At 38.9% G+C, this 26,312-nt stretch overlaps 1 protein-coding gene across 37 annotated transcripts in view; it reads left to right on the forward strand.

Annotated features, from left to right (window-relative positions):
* Window positions 1-26,075, forward strand: part of ZBTB20 (zinc finger and BTB domain containing 20) — a 775,686-nt gene extending 749,611 nt beyond the window's left edge. For 36 of the 37 annotated variants that reach the window (XM_054700561.1, XM_054700562.1, XM_054700568.1 and 33 more), the window contains one exon: window positions 1,625-16,866. In XM_054700561.1, the coding sequence (XP_054556536.1) occupies window positions 1,625-2,046 (422 nt within the window). In that variant the 3' untranslated portion in view covers window positions 2,047-16,866. Of the gene's footprint in view, window positions 1-1,624; window positions 16,867-25,208 lie in introns of those variants that run through there. The other variant, XM_054700589.1, reaches the window with a different exon arrangement.
* Window positions 26,076-26,312: the final 237 nt, after the last annotated feature.

Consider the following 26,312-nt stretch of genomic DNA (forward strand, 5'->3'; position numbering starts at 1 on the left):
TATATCCTTCAAAATATATCCTTTCATGTTTGCAAACACAGTGCAAAATCTGATGAGGCAAAGTTTGATAAAACAGATCGTGAACATAATGCATTAACACTGAGCCTGGCATTTAGCAAACACTCAGTATACGGCCATTATTACCATGACACATCATAATGGAAAAAATGGAAAAAACTGGAAACATGGTCAAGTCACGTGTTTTAAATGGAAGTAAACTCAAATTTTAAAAAACAGATTTCCTACACTGACACATAGTCCAATGTTGAAATGTTACCCTAGAGAGTTTCAAGGGTTTGGGCTATAGACCAAGGTAGGGGAGAACCCACTAAAGGACTTTTGGGAGGTCAGTGCCTATGTAGGGTAACGGCCCTGGGCTGGGAAAGATGGAAACTCCTTAATGCAGTTCAACTCACCTGTCAGTAGCACAGCTGAGGACAAAGAACACCAACAAAAACAAGTCTCTTATCCAAAGAAATATCCAGACGCATGGACACTTCTTAAAGAAGAGTAAATAAAATGTCATTCAGTGACACTATTCTGACTTACCTGTTTTTAACAAGCTTTTTCATTTGGTGTCTTAAGTCAACACCAAAGCAAAGCAGTAAACTGAGGAAAAAGAAGGATTTCAGCCAACAGACTGAGAGCAAAGAAAGAGAAAACTATTTTAACATTCAAAAAAAGCATATGGAACCATTTAATGGTTGAGGGGGGTGGGGAGGGGAGGATAGTCTTGTAATAATACCATGCAAGCATTCCCATACCACTCTTGGTGGTCTGCAAAGTGATTTCATATGTATTTTATGTCAACACCAGTACAATGAGGTAAGTTGGAGTGTGTGCCTAAGAGGCATTTGGAGAGCTGTCAGAGTGGTGTGCTGTGTGTTGGTGCTTGGATTGAACGGGACCGTTTGACTCTGAGATTGTGTTGTCCACCACCTGCAACCTCCACACCTGCCAAGGCTCCAGCTCAGTGCAGACAAGACAGACTAGCCAAGTGACTCTCAGTTACATTTTAGGAAGATTCTTATCGAGAATAGATGGGTTCTTCAGAATGAGTTATTCCAATGTTGACCAATATTTTCCAGACCTGTAATTAAGTGAGTGCATTTGCTAACAGAATCCTGGAAATGGAAATTGTGCCCAAAGAACCAAGCTTTAAGACCAATGTTTTTAGTTCCAGAGACTAGATCTAGAGAACCCCATGTCTCCAGCCAGCTTTCCACTCTCTTATTTCTCATATTCATTTGATAATATTAATGGAAAACATACAGTTAAATCCCTAAAGATGACACTGAAACATGACCCCCTTTTCTCCACAGAATAATCTTTGAAGACTTTGTGGGGATTATCGTGTAGCTTTCCAAGAGAGCCATTTTCTGGCATAGGGAAATGGAAAACTCTAGACCGTTGGTTTCACCTTAAAGGAAGTTTTCTCAGAACATGAGAGGCAAGGAAGGACTGGATCTTTCCAATCAAGGGTGACCCATTAACAAATCAGATTTTATTTTTTTTTTAATTTTTTTTGTTTTTGTTTTTTGTTGTCTTGTTTTTCTGTCTCTCATTCTCCCTCCCTCGCTGTGTCTCGCTCTGTCCTGCTTGCTGTCTCTTCCCACATCGACAGGTGAGAAGCCCCACCAATGCAGCATCTGTTGGCGCTCCTTCTCCTTAAAGGATTACCTTATCAAGCACATGGTGACCCACACAGGAGTGAGGGCATACCAGTGTAGTATCTGCAACAAGCGCTTCACCCAGAAGAGCTCTCTCAACGTGCACATGCGCCTCCACCGGGGGGAGAAGTCCTATGAGTGCTACATCTGCAAAAAGAAGTTCTCCCACAAGACCCTCCTGGAGCGACACGTGGCCCTGCACAGTGCCAGCAACGGGACCCCTCCCTCGGGCACACCCCCAGGTGCCCGAGCTGGCCCCCCAGGTGTGGTGGCCTGCACGGAGGGGACCACTTATGTCTGCTCCGTCTGTCCAGCAAAGTTTGACCAAATCGAGCAGTTCAACGACCACATGAGGATGCATGTGTCTGACGGATAAGTAGTATCTTTCTCTCTTTCTTATGAACAAAGCAAAACAACAACAAAAAAAGAAACAAACAAAAAAGCTATGGCACTAGAATTTAAGAGTTGTTTTGGTTTCGTTTTTACTTTGTTTTTGTTTTTGTTTCGTTTCATTTTGTACTACATGAAGAACTGTTTTTTGCCTGCTGGTACATTACATTTCCGGAGGCTTGGGTGAATAGTAGTTTTCCCAGCCTCCCTCGGATGGTGGCCTTAAGGCCTGGTAGTGCTTCAAGAGGTCCACTGGTTGGATCTCTAGCTACTGGCCTCTAAATACAACCCTTCTTTACAAAAAAATCTTTTAAAAAAAGTAAAAAAAAAAAAAATTTTTTTTCACTTGTGAAGAGCACTACAAAAATATATAACAAAATCTAAAAGGCCTACTGTCTTTAAGTACACCGCTTGCAGTGTTTCAGTGGACATTTTCACAATTCTGGCCGCTTGGACTTCACAGTAACCAGTTAAAACTGTGGAATATCACTTCTGGTTGAAAACCCAGAGGAAAGGCCCTGCTGTTTTCCACCTACCACGTTGTCCGATTTCATAAAAAGGGCTGTGGGCGTGGGAAGGGGCAGTGGGTTCGGTGGTGTGGGAAAGTTGAATGGCACGCTTCTCCCCCAGATTCTGCTTGGGTCCACACACCCCGGCCCACCTCCTCCATATCCCCCCTTTCAGCAGAAGCCAGGAAGACTTGGACAAGCATCAAGCAACAGTGGCTATCGTATTTATTCAGTGTCTTCGCTGAGCCACAGCCTCAGCACAATCAAGAGGGACTTTCATGAAAGGCAGGAATGCAGATAAAACAAAGATATCAGATGTTTGCACCTATGTTTCTAGGTACAAGAGAAGGATTATTTCCAACAATCTTTGCAAAAAAAAAAACAAAAAAAAAGTGTCAGGATATATTCTTGTGGAAGAGAAAAAGAAAGAAATGGAGGGTGGGGGGGGAATAATAAAAAGTTCTTGAGGCTTTTTTAATTCAAAATTTTATAGAGGGGCAAAAGTGACGTTTACCAGATAGAATGCTGATTTTTTTAATATATTTACAACAGTATTTGTGTAAAAAAAAACAAAAAAAAATGAGATTGTTAAAAGTAATTTTTTTTTTCATTTTGGTTTTGCATACACTGCCACCAATCCCTTCTCTTTTATTTTATTTCACACACATATATATATTTTTTGGTAAGTCAAGACTGTTAAGGTTAGCGATACTGCTTCCAGATAGAAAGAATAAAAGGCAATTAAAGTTATATTTGAAAGAGAGGAAGGATATTTTCTTCATATTTTTTTTAATTTTTCTTAATTTTTATTATTTTAATTTTAAGTATTGCCTGGGTTGATGAGGGCCTCTGTGGCCAGCCCATCCCTGCTGTAATTTGAACTGCTGCTTTGTATTTTGACGTGTAGTTTCTTTGACTTTTTTAGCCAGCTTAAGTTGCTCCACTGAATTTTTTCCCCCCAACTGATCCATCTAGAATTCTATTCTTTTTCATGGGAGGGATTTTATCTTTCAGAAACAGATTTGTTACTACTCTAAAAGTTCATTGAGATATTATGATTCTAGAATTTCTCTTGACTTTACTTTTTTTTTCTTTGATGAAACACTAGTCTCTGGAGGTCTTGACAAATGGGTTCTTTCCTTTTGTGGTCACTGGGAGGAGGCATTCACAAAACCCTGCCAGGCCTCCTCACCCTTCACAACTACAGAGAGCATGCGGTGAGAAGCCCAGTGCAGATCAGGATTCCTTGATGCCAAAATTACTTTCTTTCTTTCAAATATCTCCTTCTGACTATTTCCCCCCATGGTTGAGAGGGCTAAATATAAGATGACTGTCTGTTAGATGACTTACTAACTCTTGATTTTTGGAAAGGTTATAAAGAAAGTAACAGAAATTCCCCAAATGCTGACATCCACCACTCAAAAGGTCACCAAGTCTATGTATCATCCTAGATGCCACTCTCTCTTCCTAGTTGGGATTTCTCTCCTTGGTCCTGTTCAAAGTATCGATATAGCGATCTTTCCATTAAAGTCAGTGTCCTTAAGGGATTCCAACTCAAATATAGGAATTCTTAAACCCAATGAAAACCTCAAAGGTGGTTTCATTACTGAGCATGTTTGAACACTCTTAACAGTAAATCTTTAAACAAAGCAGAAATACCAAACTACAGTTTTTTTAAAGAGAAGAGAGCATTTTAGTTTCCATATGGCTTTGCATTTTAATTTAATTTTCCTATCAACAGCTTATTTACAAATACTGTGCAGCAAACGAAGAGAAATCTTCCAATGGAAGTAACTCTGTAATGACTGAATTGATTTTACTCATAGATTTTTAGACATTTGGTTGACTTGGATCTTTTCCATAAATTCTTGGTGATGTTTAGTAGGGTTAGTGTAAATGGAGTATATGGAAGGTTGATTTGCTCCTGTAGTCCTCAATTCAGTAAATATTTTGCTAGACATTTTAATGTAGACTTGGATGGTTAACTGACAATTGAGTATCACCCATCATGATTTCTAAGATGAATCCTGCCAAGAACTGCTTGCCCAAAATTGACCTGTTTTAAAAGTTAGTGGGAAACAGCCTCGTAAATAAGAAAAAAGTACATTTTTCTCTTGCTAATTTTAACTTTTAAAATAGTTATGTTGTATTACTATTCTATCCACGGACTACCAATAGAGGGAGCATTAGTTAATTAACCATGTCATGGAGTTGTTTTGATACTTTGAAAAACAAGTCAGCCAGCCCAAGAATTGTAAATGAAAAATTGACATTTAAAAAGCTTTTTTAATGTAGAGGAAAATGACATGAAATAACTCGGCATATATTACAAACAGAAGAAGGCCAAAACCTACTTAGAAATATTTTAACTCATTTGTCAGTAGCTGATTTAAAATAATGTCTTTATTCAAACCCTAGCAAAGTAGACGGAACTTACAATATCTTTAGAAAAGTTTATCTTGGGTGCCATTATGGTCATATTTAGCTATCTGCTTCTCAGATCTGTGGGACACCCATTTGCCTTAATGCTGATTTGTCACATTAAAAAAAAAGCTCAGCAATTTGATTAAAATCCACCTTTTGTTATAAAACATCTAGGGGCACAGTTCCATTTGGGCTTAAAATCCTAATACATCCTGTTCCTTTAGAGGAAGTATTTTTTTTTTTTTGTAAAATGTTGGAGGATCCCCGAAGAATTCTTGGTGGGGTGATAATAATCATTTTGACAACATGGACTATCCAGGTTTGCATAGCAGTAGACTATTTCTTTCTGTATGTCTATTCATTTTAAACATCTCATAACCTAAAGTGATTGTGCTCTGGGGAGCGGAAGCTAGATTGGAGTGAAAGATCCAATTTGGGGAGCAATGAAGTTACTCATTGGGGGCCTCTGAAAGATCTGCCTACCAGAATGATTTATATTTTAGAAAATGAACCGACCTGTACCTATTTCAAAAGGCTAGAGATGCTTCTAAATCATAGATCCTTACTTTCAAATTAAATAGTCTCCAACATCGTAGGAAGTGAAGTAACATTTTGCTTCAAGAGTCGAGGATGAGCATGGATCCTTTTATTTTTTAATCTGAAAATCAACAATTCTCTTACATTCGAACTTCGTGCTAGAATGCTATGACTGCTGAAAAAAATTTAGTAAAACACAGAAATCAGGAGAAAAAATAGATAAAATGGAAGCAAATGTTCAGCTTTAAGACCACTTAGAATGAGTACAGGGAGAAAGAACTGGTAGGGGAAAGCATATTGGAGCTTTTTTGAGCAATTGAGCAAGTGGTTTTGCTTAGCAAGGGAAAGGAAAAAAGCCAACAGACTATTTATCTCAAGATATTTAGATACAGTTTATGAAAAATAAAATTTCCTATAACTTAAAAACATTGGTACGGTCTCAGCATAGTGGACAATTCCTTGCCAATATTTGTACCCCAGAAACTCCAAATGTGTAAAATATCACCCTAAAAAGGGAAGAAATTGGACTACAGGATCTACTAAAAAGCTGCATTTAGGGAAAGATTGAGAAGCAAGTCAGACTAAAATGAAAGTTCCTGAATCAAAAATTTTTTTCTGTATGTTTTTACTTGAGTTATAAACATTAACTACTTACCAATAACAGTTTATAGACTTCTCCCTCCCCAAACTCCTAGTGCTCTGAATCTGTGCCCTGAGTACGTGTGGCAGGCGATTTCCTACCATGCTCTGACCGCAGGCCTTTCCTTCTTCCTAGGCAGTGTGGCGATCACTGTATCTCCTGGCCTCAGAAAGAAAGACTTGGATTTGCTCTGCTTGAAAAGATTAAACGTTTCCTTTTGAATCATCTCATTATTTCACAGAGGTCCAGAAAATCCTTTCCAACCCAGGAACAGTTAGTTAGAAGTGCTTTCTGGTAGGAAAAGAGAAGTTCCCTCCGGAAGTGTTTGCCTCCACGTACGTGTACTTGCATCGGGCAGACATACCATCAGTGTGCGCCCAGCTCATGCCCCAAATCAGTGATTTCCCTCAGCACAGAATTTAGAAATGAGGTGCCCCTTATAAAGTCCCTCAGCTCCCCAAAAGAATACAAGAAAGGTTCATACTGCTTCCTAGTTGTGGCTCTTCCATAACATTCCCCATACTCATCCTTAGGAGAGGGACAGGGAGGAAGGTCTGCACAGTCACACCAGATAGCCCATTCTGGAGCCTCCCCCATTGTTACAGATGTCAGTTCACAAGTCAGGGCTGGGAGCAGGGGTTATGTGATTCCACAGGAAAGGTATCAAGTCACCAATGAGGGGCAGGCTCTGCTTGAGCCGGTGCGCTGCTAAAGCAAAAGGGAAGCAAAGCCAAGATAAGAAGCTAAGAGCAGACACAACCTGAGACGCCCTGGGGATTGAGGAGAATGGGAGGCTGCCCTTTCTGTTGTGACCTGACTCTTAAAAGAAATCTTCTGAAAGAATTCTTTAATTTAGTAATGAGTTGAAGCCCAGGGTAATGGAAGCCCTGGGGAAGAAAGCAAAAGGATTGCAAAATACATTCAGCACCCAACAACTCGAAACCAAAAAATCCAATCGCAGAATTAGAAAGTTTGGCAAAAGGTCCTTAGAGAAATCTCTGGGCTTTTCCATGAGTAGGGTCAACAGACCTGCTTTTGAGTGATTTCTGGCTCTGAGAAACCTCTTTACTGACTGAAAAAGAACTTTATTGAAATGGCCAATTTTGTCCCCCAGAAAAAGAAATTTTTAAAAAAAAAAAAGAAAAATAGGACATTAAAGACAGAACCATGTGACTTGGTGACAAACAAAAGGAAGGGTGCACTAGAATTTCAATAGACTCCCTAATTCCATAGAAAAAACAAAGCAACCCAATGCCTCTCCATCTGCCATACGGGAAGAGAGTACTTGAGCTGACCCAGCTACCAGGGCTTTCTGAGGCTAGACATAACTTTCCAATTGGGACTGCAACAGCCTCTTTCTCTTTACTGTGTTTTTGTGAAGAAAGGGCTGTTCTCTTAGATGCCCACAAAATAAATTATATGGGGCAAATTTTCAAAAGCAATCTCTCCCCTGGTGCTGAGGCTGCATACAGAGGCAGAAAGGGGCCACAGAAGAGCCCTGGCTGTAGAGAGACAATATTTTCCTTTTCCCAGGGGCTCTCAGTGTAGCGTTGCCATTTCTAATATCGCTTAAACCTCCACAAGAAGAAAAACTGTGGTGACTCAGTGTTCATGTAAACACAGAATGTGGACATTACTAACCCAAAGCACTAGGTTTTAAAGTGACCAGCCTGACTAAACTACCCCAAAGACTTAGTCTCTGAATATTTTTTTTTCTCCTTGAACATGGAATCCAGTGCAGTCGGTGGTGTACATCAGCAGTCTCAGAAGATGGCATAAACACTAGGGTTTTCTTCAGCTCCTTTTAGGGTGAAGACGTAGAAGATGAGGGCCGCATAGCATGGGTTCTTTCACAGAACTGTATGTTTCACTGAGTGAAGTGTGGAAATACCTTGGATTGAAACAAACACAGGATTTCCACACCACTGACTGAAACACCTGGATTCCTGTGGTGTCAGACCCACCTGTTGCTTCATAAACTGAAAACCTTCAGATTGAAATATCTAATGTGACGTGACCTCAGTTAAGGTATTTTCATAAGAAGCCACTTATAATAAAGAATTCTTGCCTTAAATTAGAAAGCCCAGGAAAGAGGATAGAAGATCATGCCATTGGGAGAGTGTGGAAAAAGTGGACATTTCTTGTTTTTTGATGGCTGTGTTGTCACAAAAATGAGCCCTGTTCATGACAGAGGACTTTGGGAACAGTCACTTTGGGGGACGGCACAATGCCCGAAGGACTGCTTTCAGGGAGTTCTATTTCCTACTTCAGAGGCATGGGTCTGGGCTGGGTGTAAAATAATCATTTAGCCAAATACTGAAACCCATCAGACATGCTCATAGTTGCTTAAACATTTTAACAGGGAGAGCAATCCCAATGCAAAGCTATCTTGCCCTGTGCAGTGTATATCTCTGAACTTTTTTCCCTCAGTTTTAGAGAGCATCTGGTTTTTATCTGGTGGTTCTTGGCTTAAATACAAACTCACCACTCTCAAGTCCTCAGTGAAAGAGTATAATCTGCAGATGATAGGGGAAAATCTAGCCACCATCATGGGAGTCCTGACTTTTGAGATACCTAAGTAGGGTATGAAAAGTCCCTATTAACTCTCAATTCAGAGTTTTCGTTGGTTCAAAATGTCTCAATGAGATTCTGATACACCCAAGATAGAAAAAAAAAAAATTAACCCCACAGGAGACACCTGTTTCTACTACTCTTGTAGCAGAAGTTTGTTCTTGCCCTGCAAAATCATTTCAATTTATATATAGATTCTAGTAATGAAAGGGACTTAACCCAACTAGTATATCACAGCTGCTATCCGAAATGTCTGGAAACGAGTATACATTATGTATGTACACACGCAGTGAGGTGCTCTCTGTACAAAAGTGTCCACATTCATACTCCCCAGGGACAAAAAGATTCTGGAATTCCTAGTGAAAGGTCTCAGATCTGCTTCTGCTCTGTTGCCTTAGTCGGGTGCATCAGTGCCATCCACTATCTATGATGAGACTTTGGGGAAGTCTGAAGGAGCCCAACTATCAGTCATTTGTATATACCCTTTCGTGAGAAACTTGAATATTCTTGGAGTAGAGTGCACTTAACAAGCTCTGCACTTTTCTATTGGATTTACTGATGTGTGTGTGTGCGTGTGTGTGTGCGTGCACGCGCGTGCGTGCACGTGTGTATTTGCATGTCTACTTGTGGTCTGGGGAGTGTGTGTATCTCAAAGGAAGCCCACACAGGCATAGGTCTGGTGCATAGATACTGTTGCCTCTTCCCACCATTGTGCTCAAGACTTGTGGCTCCCTTCCCAGGAAGCAGTCACCTGCCCACTCGGTTGCTTTTTCTAGCGTTTTGGAGTTGGGAGAAACAAAGGCAGTTTGTTGGATCCACAGCAAACCCACAGTGACAGGCTGTTTTCCTCCAGGAGAAGGTAGAACAGAAGTACTCGATTGGCAAGCAGACAAGAGGGAGCAGCAGTGTGGGGCACCTCATCAGGTCTCCTGGGGAGGAGGAGGCAGTGAGGCCGGACAGGCAAGACCCAGACACACATAGGCCTGAGCCATCCCATAGCTTAAAGGCCTCCCTCTGTTCCTTTCCGCTATGCAACCCAGTGTGTGCACACAAACACTCACCCACTCATCTAAGTTTTACTCCCAAGCTAAAGCTTCCTAATTCTGCCTGCATCTGTAGGACATCATCACAATTCACAAACTGTATCTCCTGAAACCAGTGTGGCCTTTGCCGAAGTCTTTCCAGGAGTGGGTTGTTTACCATGTCTAGCAAACCAATAGACTCTCGGGGGAATAGTTTTTGATAATCTCTAAGAATTGATGGCTCTTGCCCATCTCAAGCATCAAAGTAGAATGCCACTCTACTGTAATATTCTGAACAAATGGACCCTGCTCTTGTAGCTGACTCTGAAGGGTGGCCTAGAAACAGCCTGATTCAGTTTTCTCACTTCCATGTCCTCCTTTTACTAGATGGTTTATTATTTTTTATGACATGTAGATTGTTTCTGCTAACTTACAGAACTCAGAGGACATTTTCTTTCCTCTTCTATTTTGGTGACCTGTCCCCTCCCCCACTAAGTAAAGCTACTTATAGTTACAATTTTTTTCATTGTTATTATTTTTAAAATTTATATTGTCTTTCTATATCCAAAAGAAGTCTGTGACTGTAACCGTAGGTATTTCTTTTTACTGGAAAAAAAAATGAGTTTGTTTTTTTTTTTTAATTAACAGTTCTAGTGACTTTGTGGAAGAATATGAGTTACAATTTAGGTATGCTTACTTAAGTACAATACACTACAGTGCAGTATTTCTGAAACCTAGAACATACACATTATATATAACAACTCTATATTGACATATATATTACATTATATTCATTTTAACTTTTGAATCTGCCTATTATCATGAGTTGATTGAAATATTATTTCTTTGCATTTATCACCCATCACCAACCTGCTGCAGTTAATCTGGTGCATTTCATATTAATCATTACTGCTCTAGTTTGCTTTTTATATTATCAGCTTCAGTATTGTCGTTACAGGATTTTAGAATTTGTTTTTAAGCTCAGACTTAGCAAATGTAGGAAAGTGAAAACTTTGTTTTAAGAAAACATTTTTTTTTGGTGTGGCCAATACAAAGAGGTTCATATTCAAAGTGATCTTGTTAAACTGACCCGCTTAACAACTGAAGAACAAAAGAAGTGCATATGAATGTATCTGTGATTTCCCCTCTTGGACTGTCACTGTCTGTATTGATTTTAAAAATATGACCAAGGGGCTGCTTAACCTCCACATGATCTGACCAACAATTATAGGCTTGGTTTCAAAGGGCCGCTCATCTGAGAAGCGTTAAGACAAATGAAATGCCTAATTTTCCCAACTGTCTTTTCAAACATTTATTTTAATACTGCTTCTTTACTGACTACTTTCTGTTTTCAATATGCTTACAATTATTTTAACTAGTCTTCAATGTTTCCCTGGAGGTGACTTGGCAATATAGTGTTCATTTCTCTAGGAAAAATTTTTTTAATACAATCAGAGCTTGAGGAACTTTTTCATGACAGAGGCTGATGGAAATAGAACTCAGTAGTATATATCTCATTTTTCAGTCTGTAGAATCCATGGCGATTTCTTGGATATCTGGCACTCCATATCTCTGTTTGTCTGTTGAGGTGGCAATGTGGTGCCTTTCTTCTTCAACCTGGCCATCACGGAAACTTCAGAAATCAGGCATCTGTCTTCCTAACCAGAAATATTTTTAAATATGATTTTCAGACAAAGAGCTTCTTCAACTCCCCTCACTTATTCAATCCAATGCCTGGAAAACCCCACACTTGGATAAGACTGGTGCCTAAAACCAATCTCATTCCCTAAGTTCAACATTCAGGATAAAATGAAAACAGCTGTTTATAATATATCAGCGTTAAAGCTCTTCCCACACCGGACCATTATTAAGACTTCTCAGTGTGGATAGCACCAATTCCTTCCTTCCTTCTTTCCTAATAGTTTTCCCCCCCAAATTTCATCCCATTTTGCTGTACCCCTCCAGTAGGTCCTCTTCCCTAATCTAAGCTCCTCTCACTGCCCACAACTTGTGAAGCCTGGTGCTCATTGAGGAGCTACCTACCCTAGTCTACTTTAAAGAGGCTAATGTTGAGTCTGCTAGCAAGATTATTAATCTGTTACTCCAACATTCTCAACAAAACATAATTGTAAATCAAGAGATAGTGAGGTTCTTCCTTTCCCAATGATCATATGATATCCAAATTGTGTCAAATTCATTTTTTTCCTCTTTCCTTTTCCTGACACTTTTTCTTTATTTCATATTTCCCTTTTACACTAAAGTACCTCTTTTTCTTATCAACACCCTCAGACTAACAATTGTGGCTGAGTATATGTTTCCATTCTTCCCCTACCCCATTCTGAATGTCCTTCTTAAAGCTTTATGTAAAGAGCATTGATGTGAATGAGTTCAGAGACTTGAGACTCGTAGGCAGCATGAAGTATGTCTTTACTGTACCTTCAGTTTTTGAAAGTTATCAATATTCTTTTGCGAGTGGGAGGACCTGAGTCATAGTTTTAAATGTCAGCTATACTAGCTGAGGTCATTAATTCTTTTTATCTTCATATTTGGCCAAAGATAAAGAGAAAAATATTTTCTGTTATTTTTTTCCTTTAAATACCAACGTGTTCAAATTCCTGATAATGAGTAGACTTTTTCTGAAGGAGGAAAAAAATCATCAATGTAGACTTCTATTAATGTTCAGCCAAATGACATGTTTACCAAATAGTAGATTTATAGAAATCTGAAAAGGGTAACATTTCAAAATAATTTTGATAACTTATAAAGTCTTAGTGAAATCTTCTAAAACAAATAAAGCTACTTCCACTCAAACACATTATCGGAAACAATTAGCAAGATTTTTTTCATGTGTTACCTTTTCAAAAAACCAGTAATTGTTGACTGGTTTAGAACTTTAAGCAGTGATTTAGTAAGGGAGGAAAAGGTTCATAAAGTTTCTAAAGTATCTATTTTGCAACCAGATAATTTTTTCAACCTCAACATACTATATGTTTAAATAAATAATAATAGGGCTATATAGATACTTGAAAAACCATGTGATACCCTCCCAGGTATCTAAATATTCACCATATAATTTGGTTACCTGTTAGATCTTATTCCAGTGAGTTATAAATGTCTGGTCCCCGGAGCATTGTTCAAAGGACTGACGCAATTCACTATCTGTCCCTTTAAATGATCTTCACAATTCTGTAACACAGTCATTTCTGACTCCAGTCCCAACACTTTTGCCAAGATACCACATTGCCTCTTGGTCCTTTTGAAAGCTAGTGCTGTGACATTTAGATTGCTGCCTGGTTTGGGATGCACAGAGGTATGCTTTCATTTCTTGTTTTACTCATTGACAAACAGATTCAACATTTAATATCAGAAATGTATTCTTAATTTGCCTCGGGTCTTCACGTTGCTTTTATCTCATCAAACCGGTTGACAACATCAGCTCTCACCATAGAGTGTAATGAAATACAGAGAAGGTTCAAAGGCCTTCCTTGAGTCATGCATCTGGTAGGAAACTATCATTTCTGAAAACTAGTATTTATGTTGCTTAGGACTATGATCTTCAGCTGGCAAGTGCTAGTCTATCCCATCTACTTCTCTTCCTTTATGTTCTGAATCCCTTTATCTTTTTTTTTTTAAAATTACTTTCATCTAAAGTACTCTTCTCGGACATTGGCTTCTGAAAGAATAAAAGACTTTTAAATCCTAAATGCTATTATTAATGTGTAATGTGGAGTAGGTGAGGATCTGGCTCCGGTAGGCCCCATTTGGTCCAGTTAATCACAGGACTTTTCCAAGATGCCTTCTTGACATTGTTCCTTCTAGTTCTACAGGAAGAGTTGTAATGCCAAGACCCAGGATTTCTTACCACAACTGCTGAATTAGTTTAGATTAATGTCTAAATCCTGTTTAATATTCTAGATTCTAGGGTGTGAATTTCTTATTGCTTATGAGGCTCCTGCTTTTCCAAACTGACATCTGTCAGGTGCACCAATAGCCCTAACAGTATATAATGCAGTAAAATAATGGTCAGGAAGATTATAGAATATATTTGGGGGGATACGAAGGGATTTAATTTCTTCTTTTCCTCACAAAAAGCTTGCTTCCTCCCCACCCCCACCACCACCACCACCCCTACCCCACTACCACTACAATGCATTTCAGAAAATCTGCATCTCATTTTACAAATACGTAGTTTTAGGATTTGCAAGTATAGTTTAGGAAATGTTCTGAGATTGAGGCTGGTAGCAAACCAGTTTATTTTCTGCACTGGACTTTAGGACAAGTGTGCACAGTTGCAATTCCTTCAAAGAAAGTGAAACTAACATAGTAAAGCAAGGGGATCATACTTTTACACATTAAAACAGTTGTTTGCTATCTGTAAACCTTGATTTATGCATAATTATTACTTTTTAGAAACCTGAAACTGGAGGAATGTGTATTTTAGTAATGTTTGTTGATTTGTTCGTTTCCTTTTATCTCTTTTTTTCTCAAAATGGTAAATGATTTTGACTTTTCAATTTGAAACTGTCTGTGGCCATAGCCACAAATAACTGCCTGCCTTTACCATGGTCATTTCCCTCTTTGTATAAAAGCCTTTCCATTCTACCTTTAAGGAATTCTTTTGCCAGGGAAATCATATCTTCCTTTTCTAGTAGTACATGAGAGCTTTGAGAAGAGAAATTTTCTCTGCACCTTGAAGGTAGAATAGTTAAAATACAAACTATTACTTAAGAAAGAAACTATTTACCTAATCTAACAGGTCTGGGACAAAGAAAGGAAGCTGAAAGTTACTCATTTTACACTACAAATCCTTCCCTCTTCAAATTCTTAGAATAAGGCTGCTGGGAATGAGTTAATTTAATTAAAATCCTCTTTGGGTGTTTCTTATTCATATCTAGCAGAATATCCAGACTAGAAAAAGAAAGGATGCTACGAAAATGCCAGAGTCAATTGATCTATAGATTCGTGTAACTGTTCAGAATTCTTTTCGATCCTTCATTTCAAAATGGCATATGTTCATGAGGTCTTAAATAGAGAAATATCTACTTCTCCATTGCTTCTCTTCTCTCCCACCTGGCACCCGAGGTGACAGTCACAGAGATTGACACAGTATTGTCAGTACTTCATCCATGCATAACCCCACCACCACAAAAGAAGGAAAATCCAAATTAGAAACTTTTTAAAAAAGGAAATTGTAGTGCTTCATTTGAAAGCATACTGTTTCCAACTCAATTTACAGATAGCCTGACAACCTTTTTTATAACCTGTCTTTTGTGCTATAATTTGCATTCGTAGCTCAATCTTTAAAATAATTACAATTTTAATTAAGTGAACAGAGGAAAAGCAAAGAGAGAGAACAGGACAATGTGATGGGACTGAATTTGATACAGTTCTGGATTCCTAAAGCCAGTCCTCAGGGTTACCAGAGAAAGTTAACACCCCTCGCCCTTGACCATTCTTGCCCATCTCTCACTCTTATAATCCTAAAAATTGGTAAAATAATCTCACTGCTTTGTGGTTTATGACTTCTCTTAACACTGTTACATGGGTAAGGAAATGGTGGAAACCCTTGTCTGTTCCTATACCCATTCTGTTCCCAGAGCATATGCATAGAGATAATTGAAAATCAAATAATGGTTCAAATTTGATACAAGGTTTAGCCATAGTCTAAAGTGCTTTGTGTATGTTCACCCTCAGGGGGTTCTTGGAAAAAAACAAGTCTTGCTACTCTTCTGCTCTACTAGATCAAACTTGATTTGGAACCAGCAATAGATTTGTAGGAGAAAATTCTCGAAGGCATTTTCAGCAGTCCAACTCCTTCCTCAGTCCCATTGAATTGAACCTCACTTTTCCTGAGGGAAGCTGTTGAGATATATAAATTAAAGAGCAATTTTCTTATATCTAATTAAAATTGTCTTGTGTATCATTCAAAAGATTGTGGCTTTCACTGCAAATGAAAGCAATCTCTCTGTAATCCTTATCATGGCAAGCAGAGGGTGATAGTTCAGAAAAATCTGTGATAAGTTTATGTTTGAAAGTAATTAAGTATTTTGACCCATATACCCAATGCCTTTCTGTAATCTCTTGTCAACTGCATACTAATTCTCCGAGACTTCAGCATGTATGTGTGGATATGGGCAGAAAAGTAGATTTACATTTGGGGAGTGGAAAACCTTACAAGCTGAAGAGACAGATTCTTGAGGATTATCAAATGCACAGCATTTCTCCAGAATCACTTAATACTGTCATGTCCCAAACCAGTTCTAGATTAATCATAAGCAAGAATTAAGCTCCATAAGATATCCTACTATGAAAGGTTTTTTTTTTCCTTACAGAATAACACAAAAGAGGTACAATGCAGACTCTTAATTTTGGGATAATAATTTACTTTTATATTTAATAATTGTACATTCTGTGTGTGTGTCATTGAGCTATTTATACCAATTTTCAATCTATTATTCTGAGAGGGGCCTTGAGAATTTCTATGTCTGTGTATGTAGATCTGTATTTATGTATAGTCAGGAAAAAAAAAGGGGATAGGAGAGGAATGAAGTGAGGGAGAAGGATTCAATGTGAAAAAGTGAGTGTTCCTAGTGTCCCTATTTATTTTAGGTAAGATGGCTGCTACCCACAGCCCTCAAGGAATAGTTGATTGCACTATTCAAAAATAAGAGCCCAGCACTGTTAAATTTAGGACCGTGTTTTGGGACACAGGAAAGCTTTATCTTTTTCTGTACTCTTACCCTTTAGCATCGGAGCCATTTGACATGATGAAAACCATTAAATAAAAACCACTACTGACCTTTGCATTAAATTACTATTTTTCCTCTTCTAAATACCACCCCTGGTTTCAACTCAACTACTTCCCTTTATTTTCTGCCTATTGGCTTAATGTTTTACAAAATAATACATAGGTGCATGCTAGTTGTTTCTCTCTTTTGAGCTGAAACAAACAGGGGCAACAAAGGAGATGACTCACAGAAGTGTGAGGTAAAGACTGAATTTCCCGCTTTTGTGGCACTGGTAACCTTTAGTCAGAGCTGTTTAGGGTTGAGCTTGTGTCTGTTTTAGGGCTTTTTTTTTTTTTTTTTGGCTTTTTTTTTTTTTTTTTTTTTTTTGCACTAAATATGACTGCACTGCATTGCACTACTGAAATGTATTTACTTGTGCCGGGAGAGAGTGTTGGAGAAACAGGAGGAAAAGAAAAGCTATGAAACTAGTGGCATCACAACAATGGAGGGTTATGTACATCGTACTTGGTCTTAGCAGGGTTGGCAAGAATTTGTGGAATCTGCCAACTCTTGATATGGCCTAGAAACTGCCATGGTGATAGAATCTCTTTTCTTATTACAAAGAAACTGGGTTAGTATAGTAAATTGAAGACATTCAAGGAGAAGTTTGACCAATGCTATCTCCAAATAAGTTTTCAGTAAGAGTTATGATGGTGAGAGAACCAACCCGTATGGCATGGATGTCTTGGCCTTGGCCTAGACCACAAAGCCTCATGCTGATGCACATCCCAAGTGTGGCAGAGGGCGGTGGCATGGCCTCCTTTCAAGAAAACATAGCCTTGTACATATTGGAGGTATACTTTCAGCCTGAGCGTGAAACCTAGATCAGGCTAACCAAAGAGGAAGGCCAGGCCAGGCATGTGGTAAAATCCTTTAAGATGACAGTAAGGGAACAGTGCAATAAACACTGAAAACCAGTGAGATGAAAGGTTTATTTTGAAACAAGTTGGGCCAACTTTGAAGCTGGAAGAAGAGTTGGATTGATCAGATCAGCTACTGACTAGCTGCTCCATCATAGACTATCCTTTTTTAAGCAGAAGACCTTAACAGTGCCTAAAAGTTTAGTTTTGAAGTTGTAGGTTTTTTCAATTTTTCTTTATTGGATTTATTTTTATTGCCATTTTTAACCTTAGAAGTAATTAGACTTTGACAGCTCTTTAGTAACTTAATAAAAGAATCTTGTACCACAGAAAAAGCAATAGATTGTGTGGGGAATAATAACACAAGAGTGAAGATGCTAAAGGACTCTTTCAAAATCCAAGGTGACAGCTATAAAGATTCTGGTTTAGGAAGGAAGGGTCACAACCCACAGAAATGGATAATGTTGAATTTCTCTGAGCTATCACATGGGCATCAATGCAGAAAGCGCTCAGCTGAGTCCTCTTTCCTAAGATTACAGCATTGACACCTATCTCTTCCTCTCTCCTCCTTAGCATCCATCCAAGTCTACAATTCCAACTTACATTATTGTTAAGGAAGCTAGCTACCTTGCTAGTCAGAAAAACTCCATTTAGAGTTTTTAGAACTAACATAAGCAATCCCTTAAGCACTCAAAGCATGATCTCCATTTTAAATAAGAATCTCTAAATTCAGAGCTCTTAACAGGTACTTAGAGATATGTATTGGGTAAACACCAAAAGGATATTGACTGCTTGAACCAAAGTTATAGAAATAAATTGACCCTTTTAAATATATTCACATAATTGTCCTAGGATATTTCTCTTGAGGCTTTGGGAAAAAATTCTTCCTTGTATCTTGTATACCCACTTTAGTTTTGTCACCAAAGATTTTAATCTCCAGAGCCCAACCTCTTTTTTCCAGACAGAAGTAATAGAACACACTTAAGGAATATGCTTTAGAGGTCAAGGGATGACACTTTGGTTTTCATTCTGTTCACATTGATATTTACAGGAAAATTGTTATCAGAGCAGTTACTGAACTGTCTTTATGAGAGGATTTGGTCTGAGGCTTAAAAAATAGGAGTGAAAAAAAAGTAGTACTTGACACTGTATACTAGTCCTGACCTGGAGACTGATGGAGAGAAAGAAACTTCCATGGAAGAGAGTGAGCAAAATCATTGAGAACCAAACAAGGATCACTGGTGAAACATGGGGTAGCAGAGTAGATCAGTGCTTTGCATGACCAGAGTCAACAGCAGTGGCCCATGGAGGAGTCACATAACTGGCCAATGAGTTCAAGTATTGAAAAAGCCACTCGTTATTGTTGCTGGAGTGATTCAAATATCCATGCCCATGGCAAGGAAAATGCTTGAGGCTGATCTGTTGTGATAGTGCCTTTCTTGTGTAGCAAGTAGTAGATTAATAATTTGTTTGATTGTTTTTCTGGACCATTGCCCCCCAGTCTCTGAGGATGTTTGAAGGGATGGTATTCACTTAGGATGACAGGATAGGATCTTGCTCCTGGAATGCTGTGATTTGATGATATTTGCACTAAATTCAGAAACTCTGCTTTAGTAAACTGGAGCAACTGAATGAGAGAAAAACCAAGGATGGTTCGGAGTTAAAAGAAACCAAAAGCAGTATTTTCTGACTGATGCCATTTCTTTTTTCTTCTTTTTTTGGTCTGGGGAAAAAACTTCATACGTGTTGGTTACCAAGCTCAACTCTTACCAATTCTTTGCCTTCATTTTTTTTTTTCCACACTGAACCATCAGAGTGAATTAAGCACAGGTGGGGTGGTTAATGCAAAGGGCCTCTGTCATTACCACTTTGCACCCCTGTTCTCTTTCATGGAGGGCATGGGTGGGGTATGGAGGGGCCGGGATCCTCTGAGTCACCTAGTCATTAGGAACACCAATAAGCACCACATAGAGAGTGAACATACACATTTGTCCCTGAAAGACACTGAGGCCTGTAGGGAAATCAGTGTGTTGGGGGCCAGGAGAGAGAGAGAGACAAACACACACTTGGTGCCCAAAGTTTGCCTATTTCTCATCCCTTTCCTTCCTCACCAGCATGTCCTCTCTTATCAGAATTGTATTTCATCTCACTTAATATATGTTGCCAGAAGAATTATTTGGTTCCTTGGTTTCTCTCTTTATCAGTGGGCTGGGAATGCCTCCAAAATTCAAAGCAGATATCATCAGTGACTCACCTGGTCTTGACTGGTCAACTGAGATAACTTGGAAACTTTGGCTGACTGAACCACCTGTCACTCTATTTTCATTCTGCTTCCATTTTCATTTGAATTTTAAGAGATCCTATGGAAAGGTGGAAATAATGGGAAAGATTTGGAGACTGCAATTCTAGGGCATAGCTTGTCAGGAGTTTGTATTATCCAAAATACATTTCTACACCTGTTTTCAGTTGAATCTGCTGCCCTCATTATAATTTCTATTATATTTGTGGTTATTTTTATAAGAATAGAGTCCATTTGCTATGTCTATCTGAGTGCTTTTTTTTTTTCTGTTTTCCCCACATGGATGCAGTTCCAACCTGTTAATGAAATACCTTTTTTATTTTATTATTAATATGTAATTCTACTGTAGACCAAAAATATAAAAACAAATTTGTTCATTTTAAAGATATAAAGAACTAGTGAGTAAAATATTAAAAGTTGAAGGAAAAGACAGAAGAGCAGTGGTTAACTATGTTGAGTTAGATATCTAAGAGTAGCCTTACCTATTTTTTAACCAGTGCTTGCTGATCCTAGGATAGTTGGGAGTATATAATCTTGGCTCCTTCATGCTTATGTTCTATAATTCTTGTTTGTCTGTCTGTTTTTCTTTGATGTAATTGAGGTTGCACATCATGCTATTGTGGGCAATGCCTGATTTTATTATTTGTACTTTTATCAGTCATTTCCTTTAGAAGGATGGGGGGAGTTTTATTTCTTCGTTTAATTTAAAATTTGTTTAATGCACTGGAAATAAAATTGGACACATTTCACTGTTTAAAAAATCAGAAACAAAACAAAACAAAAACCACAGAGAAAAAACCAGCAACCAAATAAGCAGTGGGGGGGAGGGGGAAGTCTTTTACTGAACAAACAACATCCACATGAAAGAGAAATACCACCAAATAAGAAAAATACATAGTTGAAGCTACCATGCTAAAAATAGAAAAGAAATCTGGGTTCAATGGAAATGGGGAGAATAGGGCGTTCATTTGAGACTGAGACCTTGTCATAGATCCAGTTACTGCCCCAACAGGTTGAATGTGGGAGAGGAGACTCTGGCGGAAGCAACCCCAGCTGTCCTCAGACCACTAGTGCTCCCCAATATCTTTTATCCTATGTTTGTGCTCCATTTTGAGAATAGAAAGAAACAAAAACAATAATGTGCTGTGCCTGAGAAGGTGGCTTGTGTAGAGGGGTAGTTATCTTGCACACGTGGATGCAGGTCAGTCTTCTGCCAGGGGACTGCCTCATTCATGTGTTTCTCTGCTCCAAGAGGATTCGCAGCAGATGGCGCACATCATGGGAGACTGTAAATGACTCACTAGAACATTGGCTGTTACTAAAGAGCCTCTTGACTCCAGCCTGATGGCCCTTCTTCAGCATTCCCAGATACCAACAGAGCCAGTTAACCCATACAAATGCATAGTGAAAGGAAGGACAGACATTTTTCCCAGCCAACTGGCTCTAACATTTATGTAATGTTTGCTGGGTTTTTCTGGTTTTGTTTTGTTTTAGAGTAGGGGTGGGGAGTGGATGTAACTTCACAATCCTAATACAGTTAATTGTTTTGCATCTTCCATGTTTTATGCAAAAATAGACATTTAAATCAATAAATAATTGTGCCCTAGACTGAAAATTAATGTTTAGGAGAGGGGAAAAATCGTTGGAATTTTTTCTACATTTTTTTGTGAAGAATCTTTTTTGGAAAGGAAGGATACATATTTTTGTTGTGTAATATTTTCTATTTTTGAATGCATTTTATTGGTACAAGACTGTTTTTTTGGTGAAGACATTATTTAAAAAAAAAAAAAGAAAAAAACTAATCGAAAAGTTTGCCCTTAAGGATATGCTGCAGTTTTGAGGTAAAAAAAAAAAAAAAATAACTGATTCAAGATGCGTGTTAAAAGTTGGGATTATATTGTTGTTTTTTGTAATTGTTACAAGAAGAAGTTTGTACCCACTGCTGTTTATTTTGTTTCAGATGAGTAAGTAAAGGGATTGTTCTTGTTTTATTCTTTTTTTAGAGAAAAAAAAGCTATTTATGAAATGTCAAAAACACTGGACTGTGAGTTTAAGTGTGGAAGCATTTTACCACCCTGTGTCTTCGACCAATTATGGGCAACTCCTTTTCTCTTCCCCCCCGCCTTAGCCTTGCCAAATGAGAAAAATTTAACAGCTGTCAGATGATTGAAGCCACTGAAGCCCTGCTTTAATTTTTATGGTTTGAAAAAGTCAGAAAACCAAAGTTAAATTTGTTTCTGAAACCCCACTGTTCGTAGCCCTTTTATGTGTATGACACAGCCGGCCGGTTCCGCCTCTCTGTCTGGATCAGTGCCTTCTTAAGGATTGGGGGCCAGCTCTAACGCAGAGAGAGGCATAAAGGTGGTGAGCCTGAGAGTCGAGGTCTCATGAAGTAAAATGTGAGTGGGACTTCAGCCTCTCCATGGGCAACCACGCTTTCCCGTCCCGTGGCCAGGATGCCTGAGGAGAGAGCCTCTGATCCAGCACCTCTGGCCCTCAGCTTCTAAGACCTTCCTGTACCATGCTCTTGGAACCATTTGCCCTTCTCAGCAGCCCACAGTCGACAGAAGGGGCAGCAGAAGGCATCCAGGTGAAGGAAATGGCTGTGGGTGTGATGGAGGCCCCCAGCCCCGGGGAAGCTGGGGCAAGGCACATCGAGCACGAGGATCCTGCCTGCCTCGTCTTTGGTTCTGTGGATTGTCCATCCATCCGCTCACTGTGAAGATGGAGAGGCAGAGTCCCCGACGGCTGTTCAATAGCTTTTCCATATTTTTTCAACATTGAAAAAATAATTTTTAAAAACTGTGATATTTTTTTAAAAATCATTTGGCTGGAGGGAAGGGAAAAGGGAAACACCAAAAGCTGTAACATGATTAACTGGAGATATTTAACTGGGGCACTTTGTAGACCACGACAAATGAATTCCGTTCTGGACCCTAAAGCAGCCAAATCTTGAGACTGTCAATGACAGAAAGCTGAAGAGAGGCCTCCATTTCTTCCTTTTTCCTTTCTTCTCTCTGTCTCAACATTCTCTCTTGTTCTCTTTTCCTACCTTCCCTTGGACTCCGGCCCCCAAAGGCCCTTGGACTCCCATTTCCTGTGTGTGCTCTTGCATGAGAACACACACACACACACACACACACACACGTTGCAAATACCATTTTTCTTAAGGATCATGGGACCGAATAAAATCATGTGCCTTCATTTTTTCCTTTTATAGTTAGGTGGACTTCTTCCTTTTCACAATATTAAAAATTGTAAAAGGCAAGGGTGTGGGAGGTTGAAGTGCTAATGGAGGACTTGAGCATGATTTGAGAAGTAATTTTTGTTTAGCACATTCCCCCTAAACATTAAACACAAACCTTTCGATCCCTCCATAATGCTCTTTGGACATCTAGAGCATCAAATAACTAGATATGTGACAGCCTAAACCCATTTGATTTTAAAACAATTCCTGACAATTCTATTTCATAAACCTCTTTGAATTTTATTTTAAAAATGAGGTGAGCAATGGCAAGCAGCCTTGTTCTCCTGATTTGGTGCTTTTGCGTGTGGCGTGGGGTGGGCGTGGGGGGTGGGGGGTGGGGGTGTGTTTAGACAAAAGGTGCATTCCTAAAGATCTCTGGTGCTGAAGGGCCTCGAGTTTCTTTCAGAGACTGTATTCGACACACTTTCAGTAACACAAATGAATGGTATCACATGCAATATTTTAATGGAGCAATGGGAGAGGCTCTTTGAAATGGGGTTTTGCATCTTTTTGTAACATTTTGATTTCTCTGGTGCCTTATTCCTACTAGATGCTGGCACTCACATACCCACAGGGAACTGACACAACGTCAGCCTCCAGAGTGGGGAGCATGGAAAATGCCTGAGCGCCGGGGGGGGCCGTGGGGAAGTCGTGTCAGTTGGTGGGGAGGGGACTAGATGCCATCCTTAAGCTGAAGCCAAGCAGGAACTGCACAAATCAACACAAAGTTCACAATTCCGACCTGTCAACACACCGCCAACTCATTCTTTCTCATCTGAGCTTTCCTTCCTTTCCTCTTCTATCTCCGCCTTCTCGTAAAGGTGCTGCTGCTGCTGCTGCTAAGGTGCCCGGAGTCCAGAATGCCCAGTAATCATTCAGGCACAAGCCTGGCACTGCCACGTCAGCCCTTGGCATGACCAAACCCAGTTTTCTCTTGCCTGGGGCTGAGAACCGTCAGATTTTTCTCATCAAAAATGTTTTCCAATAAATCAGTGGATTACAGTTATTCTGCATTGAAAATGCACTTTAAAAAAATAAATAAAAGCTCCAGACTGTTTAAAATGTACAGGGGGAGCAGGGGAAAGAAAACATGTGCTAGTGTCTGAACCCAGTTCAGTTTATCTCCAGTTGAAACAATATACACTATATTATGTATAAATGTATACACACTTCCCATATATATGCATATATAGTGTATATATTATACATGTATAGGTGTGTATATGTGCATATATACACACATGCACATAACAAAATCAGAATCTCATTACAAATCCAGATGCTCATTACAAATCCAGATGCTCATTACAAATCCAGATGCTACACAAACAGCAGCAGAGGAAACAAGGTTGGACTCTTGCAACAGATCACAAAAAATAAAAACAGCCGCTCGCAGTGACTTTGGTCATTTCTGTATGTTCACAAGGAATGGATTGTAACAAAGAAAAAAAGGAACAGTGTTAGTGAAAGAGGAAAAATGGGCGAAACCATCTTGATCCAATGGGAATGCAGTAATGTTCTATATACCATTTCATCTGTTATTTCTTTTAGTCATGTTGATTTGATTTCCGTTTTGGCTATTAAACACAAATTCTTAAACTCAAGTGACCCACAACAAAATGAACACAACTACAGTGAAAGCCCTTTTCAATGGAAGATGTCAGAGATCTCAAAACCCTTGGCCTGGCTCAGAACTACCATGTGCAAATCAGTACTCTCTTAACGTTCGAAATAAAAACTGAAAAAAAAAAAAAAAAACACTTTTTTGAAGCACCTTAATGTGGCAATCCACTCGAGGAGTGGGCGCCACTTTTTCTTTGAGCACCTTATTGACGTATTTTGCTATCTGCTGTCTTTCTGTTACCTGTTGGCTGAATGGCTAGCTGTTAACACACACATGTGCACAGACCAGATGTCTGGACGTGTGTTTACTCAATGAAGTTTACTGTGGTGACTGCTGAAAGGTGAACCCATTTCCTGATTTTCCCGCCACAGTGTTGTGATAAGATTCGAAGAAACCCTATCCCCTGCACAGAAATGTTTCTTATCACATTGTATCTTAGTATGGAAAGGAATATGGACCCTTTTTTGCAATTGCTACTGTACACACACACACACACACACACACACACACATTCATTCATCCAAGTGGTATTTTCAATGTCTGTGTGGGTGTCACTGTTGATGCAGTTTCTATCTCCCAGTGAATTCTGAACGGAGGGCAACTTTTCTAACCAGATTGTCTTTTCAGACCGAAGACCTGGGAATTGGGGACGAGTTTGCAAAAAGGGAGAGCAAAGAAAGAGAGAGCTTTAAATTGAAAGAATAATGTCCCAAGAGGAACCTGGGCTCAGTGATTGCAGAGACTGTACCCTCCAACCTTTGCAGGTGGGCATGGAACACTGCTTGTATCGATCCGTGTACCATAGAAACCCTGTCTACACAAACACACACATCCAGCCATCCATCAATAGAGACGTGGTTCGGGATGAGCAGGTCAATAGTTTTGAGAGGGAGTTTGTTCCTTTTTTTTTTCTCATTATACTTTTAAATTGTTGTCAGTTATCAAACAAACAAACAAAAATTGTTTTGAAAAACCTTGCATACGCCTTTTCTATCAAGTGCTTTAAAATATAGACTAAATACACACATCCTGCCAGTTTTTTCTTACAGTGACAGTATCCTTACCTGCCATTTAATATTAGCCTCGTATTTTTCTCACGTATATTTACCTGTGACTTGTATTTGTTATTTAAACAGGAAAAAAAACATTCAAAAAAAGAAAAATTAACTGTAGCGCTTCATTATACTATTATATTATTATTATTATTGTGACATTTTGGAATACTGTGAAGTTTTATCTCTTGCATATACTTTATACGGAAGTATTACGCCTTAAAATACGAAAATAAATTTTACAAGGTTTCTGTTTTGTGTGGAAGAGTAATTGATGTTGCTAAGAATGATGTTTGTTTTTTGGGGTTTTTGTTGTTTTTTTTTAAATGTTACCAGCACTTTTTTTGTAAGTTTCACTTTCCGAGGTATTGTACAAGTTCACACTGTTTGTGAAGTTTGAATATGAAGGAATAATTAAAAAAAAAACTCTTCTCTTGGTTTCCTATTGTGTCTTCTTTATATTTGTTAGTATTTCTGTTTTAGGAAGTTCTTCGCATTCTTTCAGACACGTTCAATATAATCTTTGGATTATAGATCGGAATGTTTATGCCAAGGTTGAGAATGTGCTCTTGATAAGACACAGAATCATTAAATGTATTTCTCCCTGAACTACCATTCATCCATTCATTTACTTTCCTCTTCTGTTAGGGAACCCAAGAGGGGATTCTAGGGAGCTTCA

This window comes from Talpa occidentalis, unplaced genomic scaffold (genome assembly GCF_014898055.3).
Source record: "Talpa occidentalis isolate TD23 unplaced genomic scaffold, MPIMG_talOcc4v2.1 talOcc4.4, whole genome shotgun sequence".
Lineage (NCBI taxonomy): Eukaryota > Metazoa > Chordata > Mammalia > Eulipotyphla > Talpidae > Talpa > Talpa occidentalis.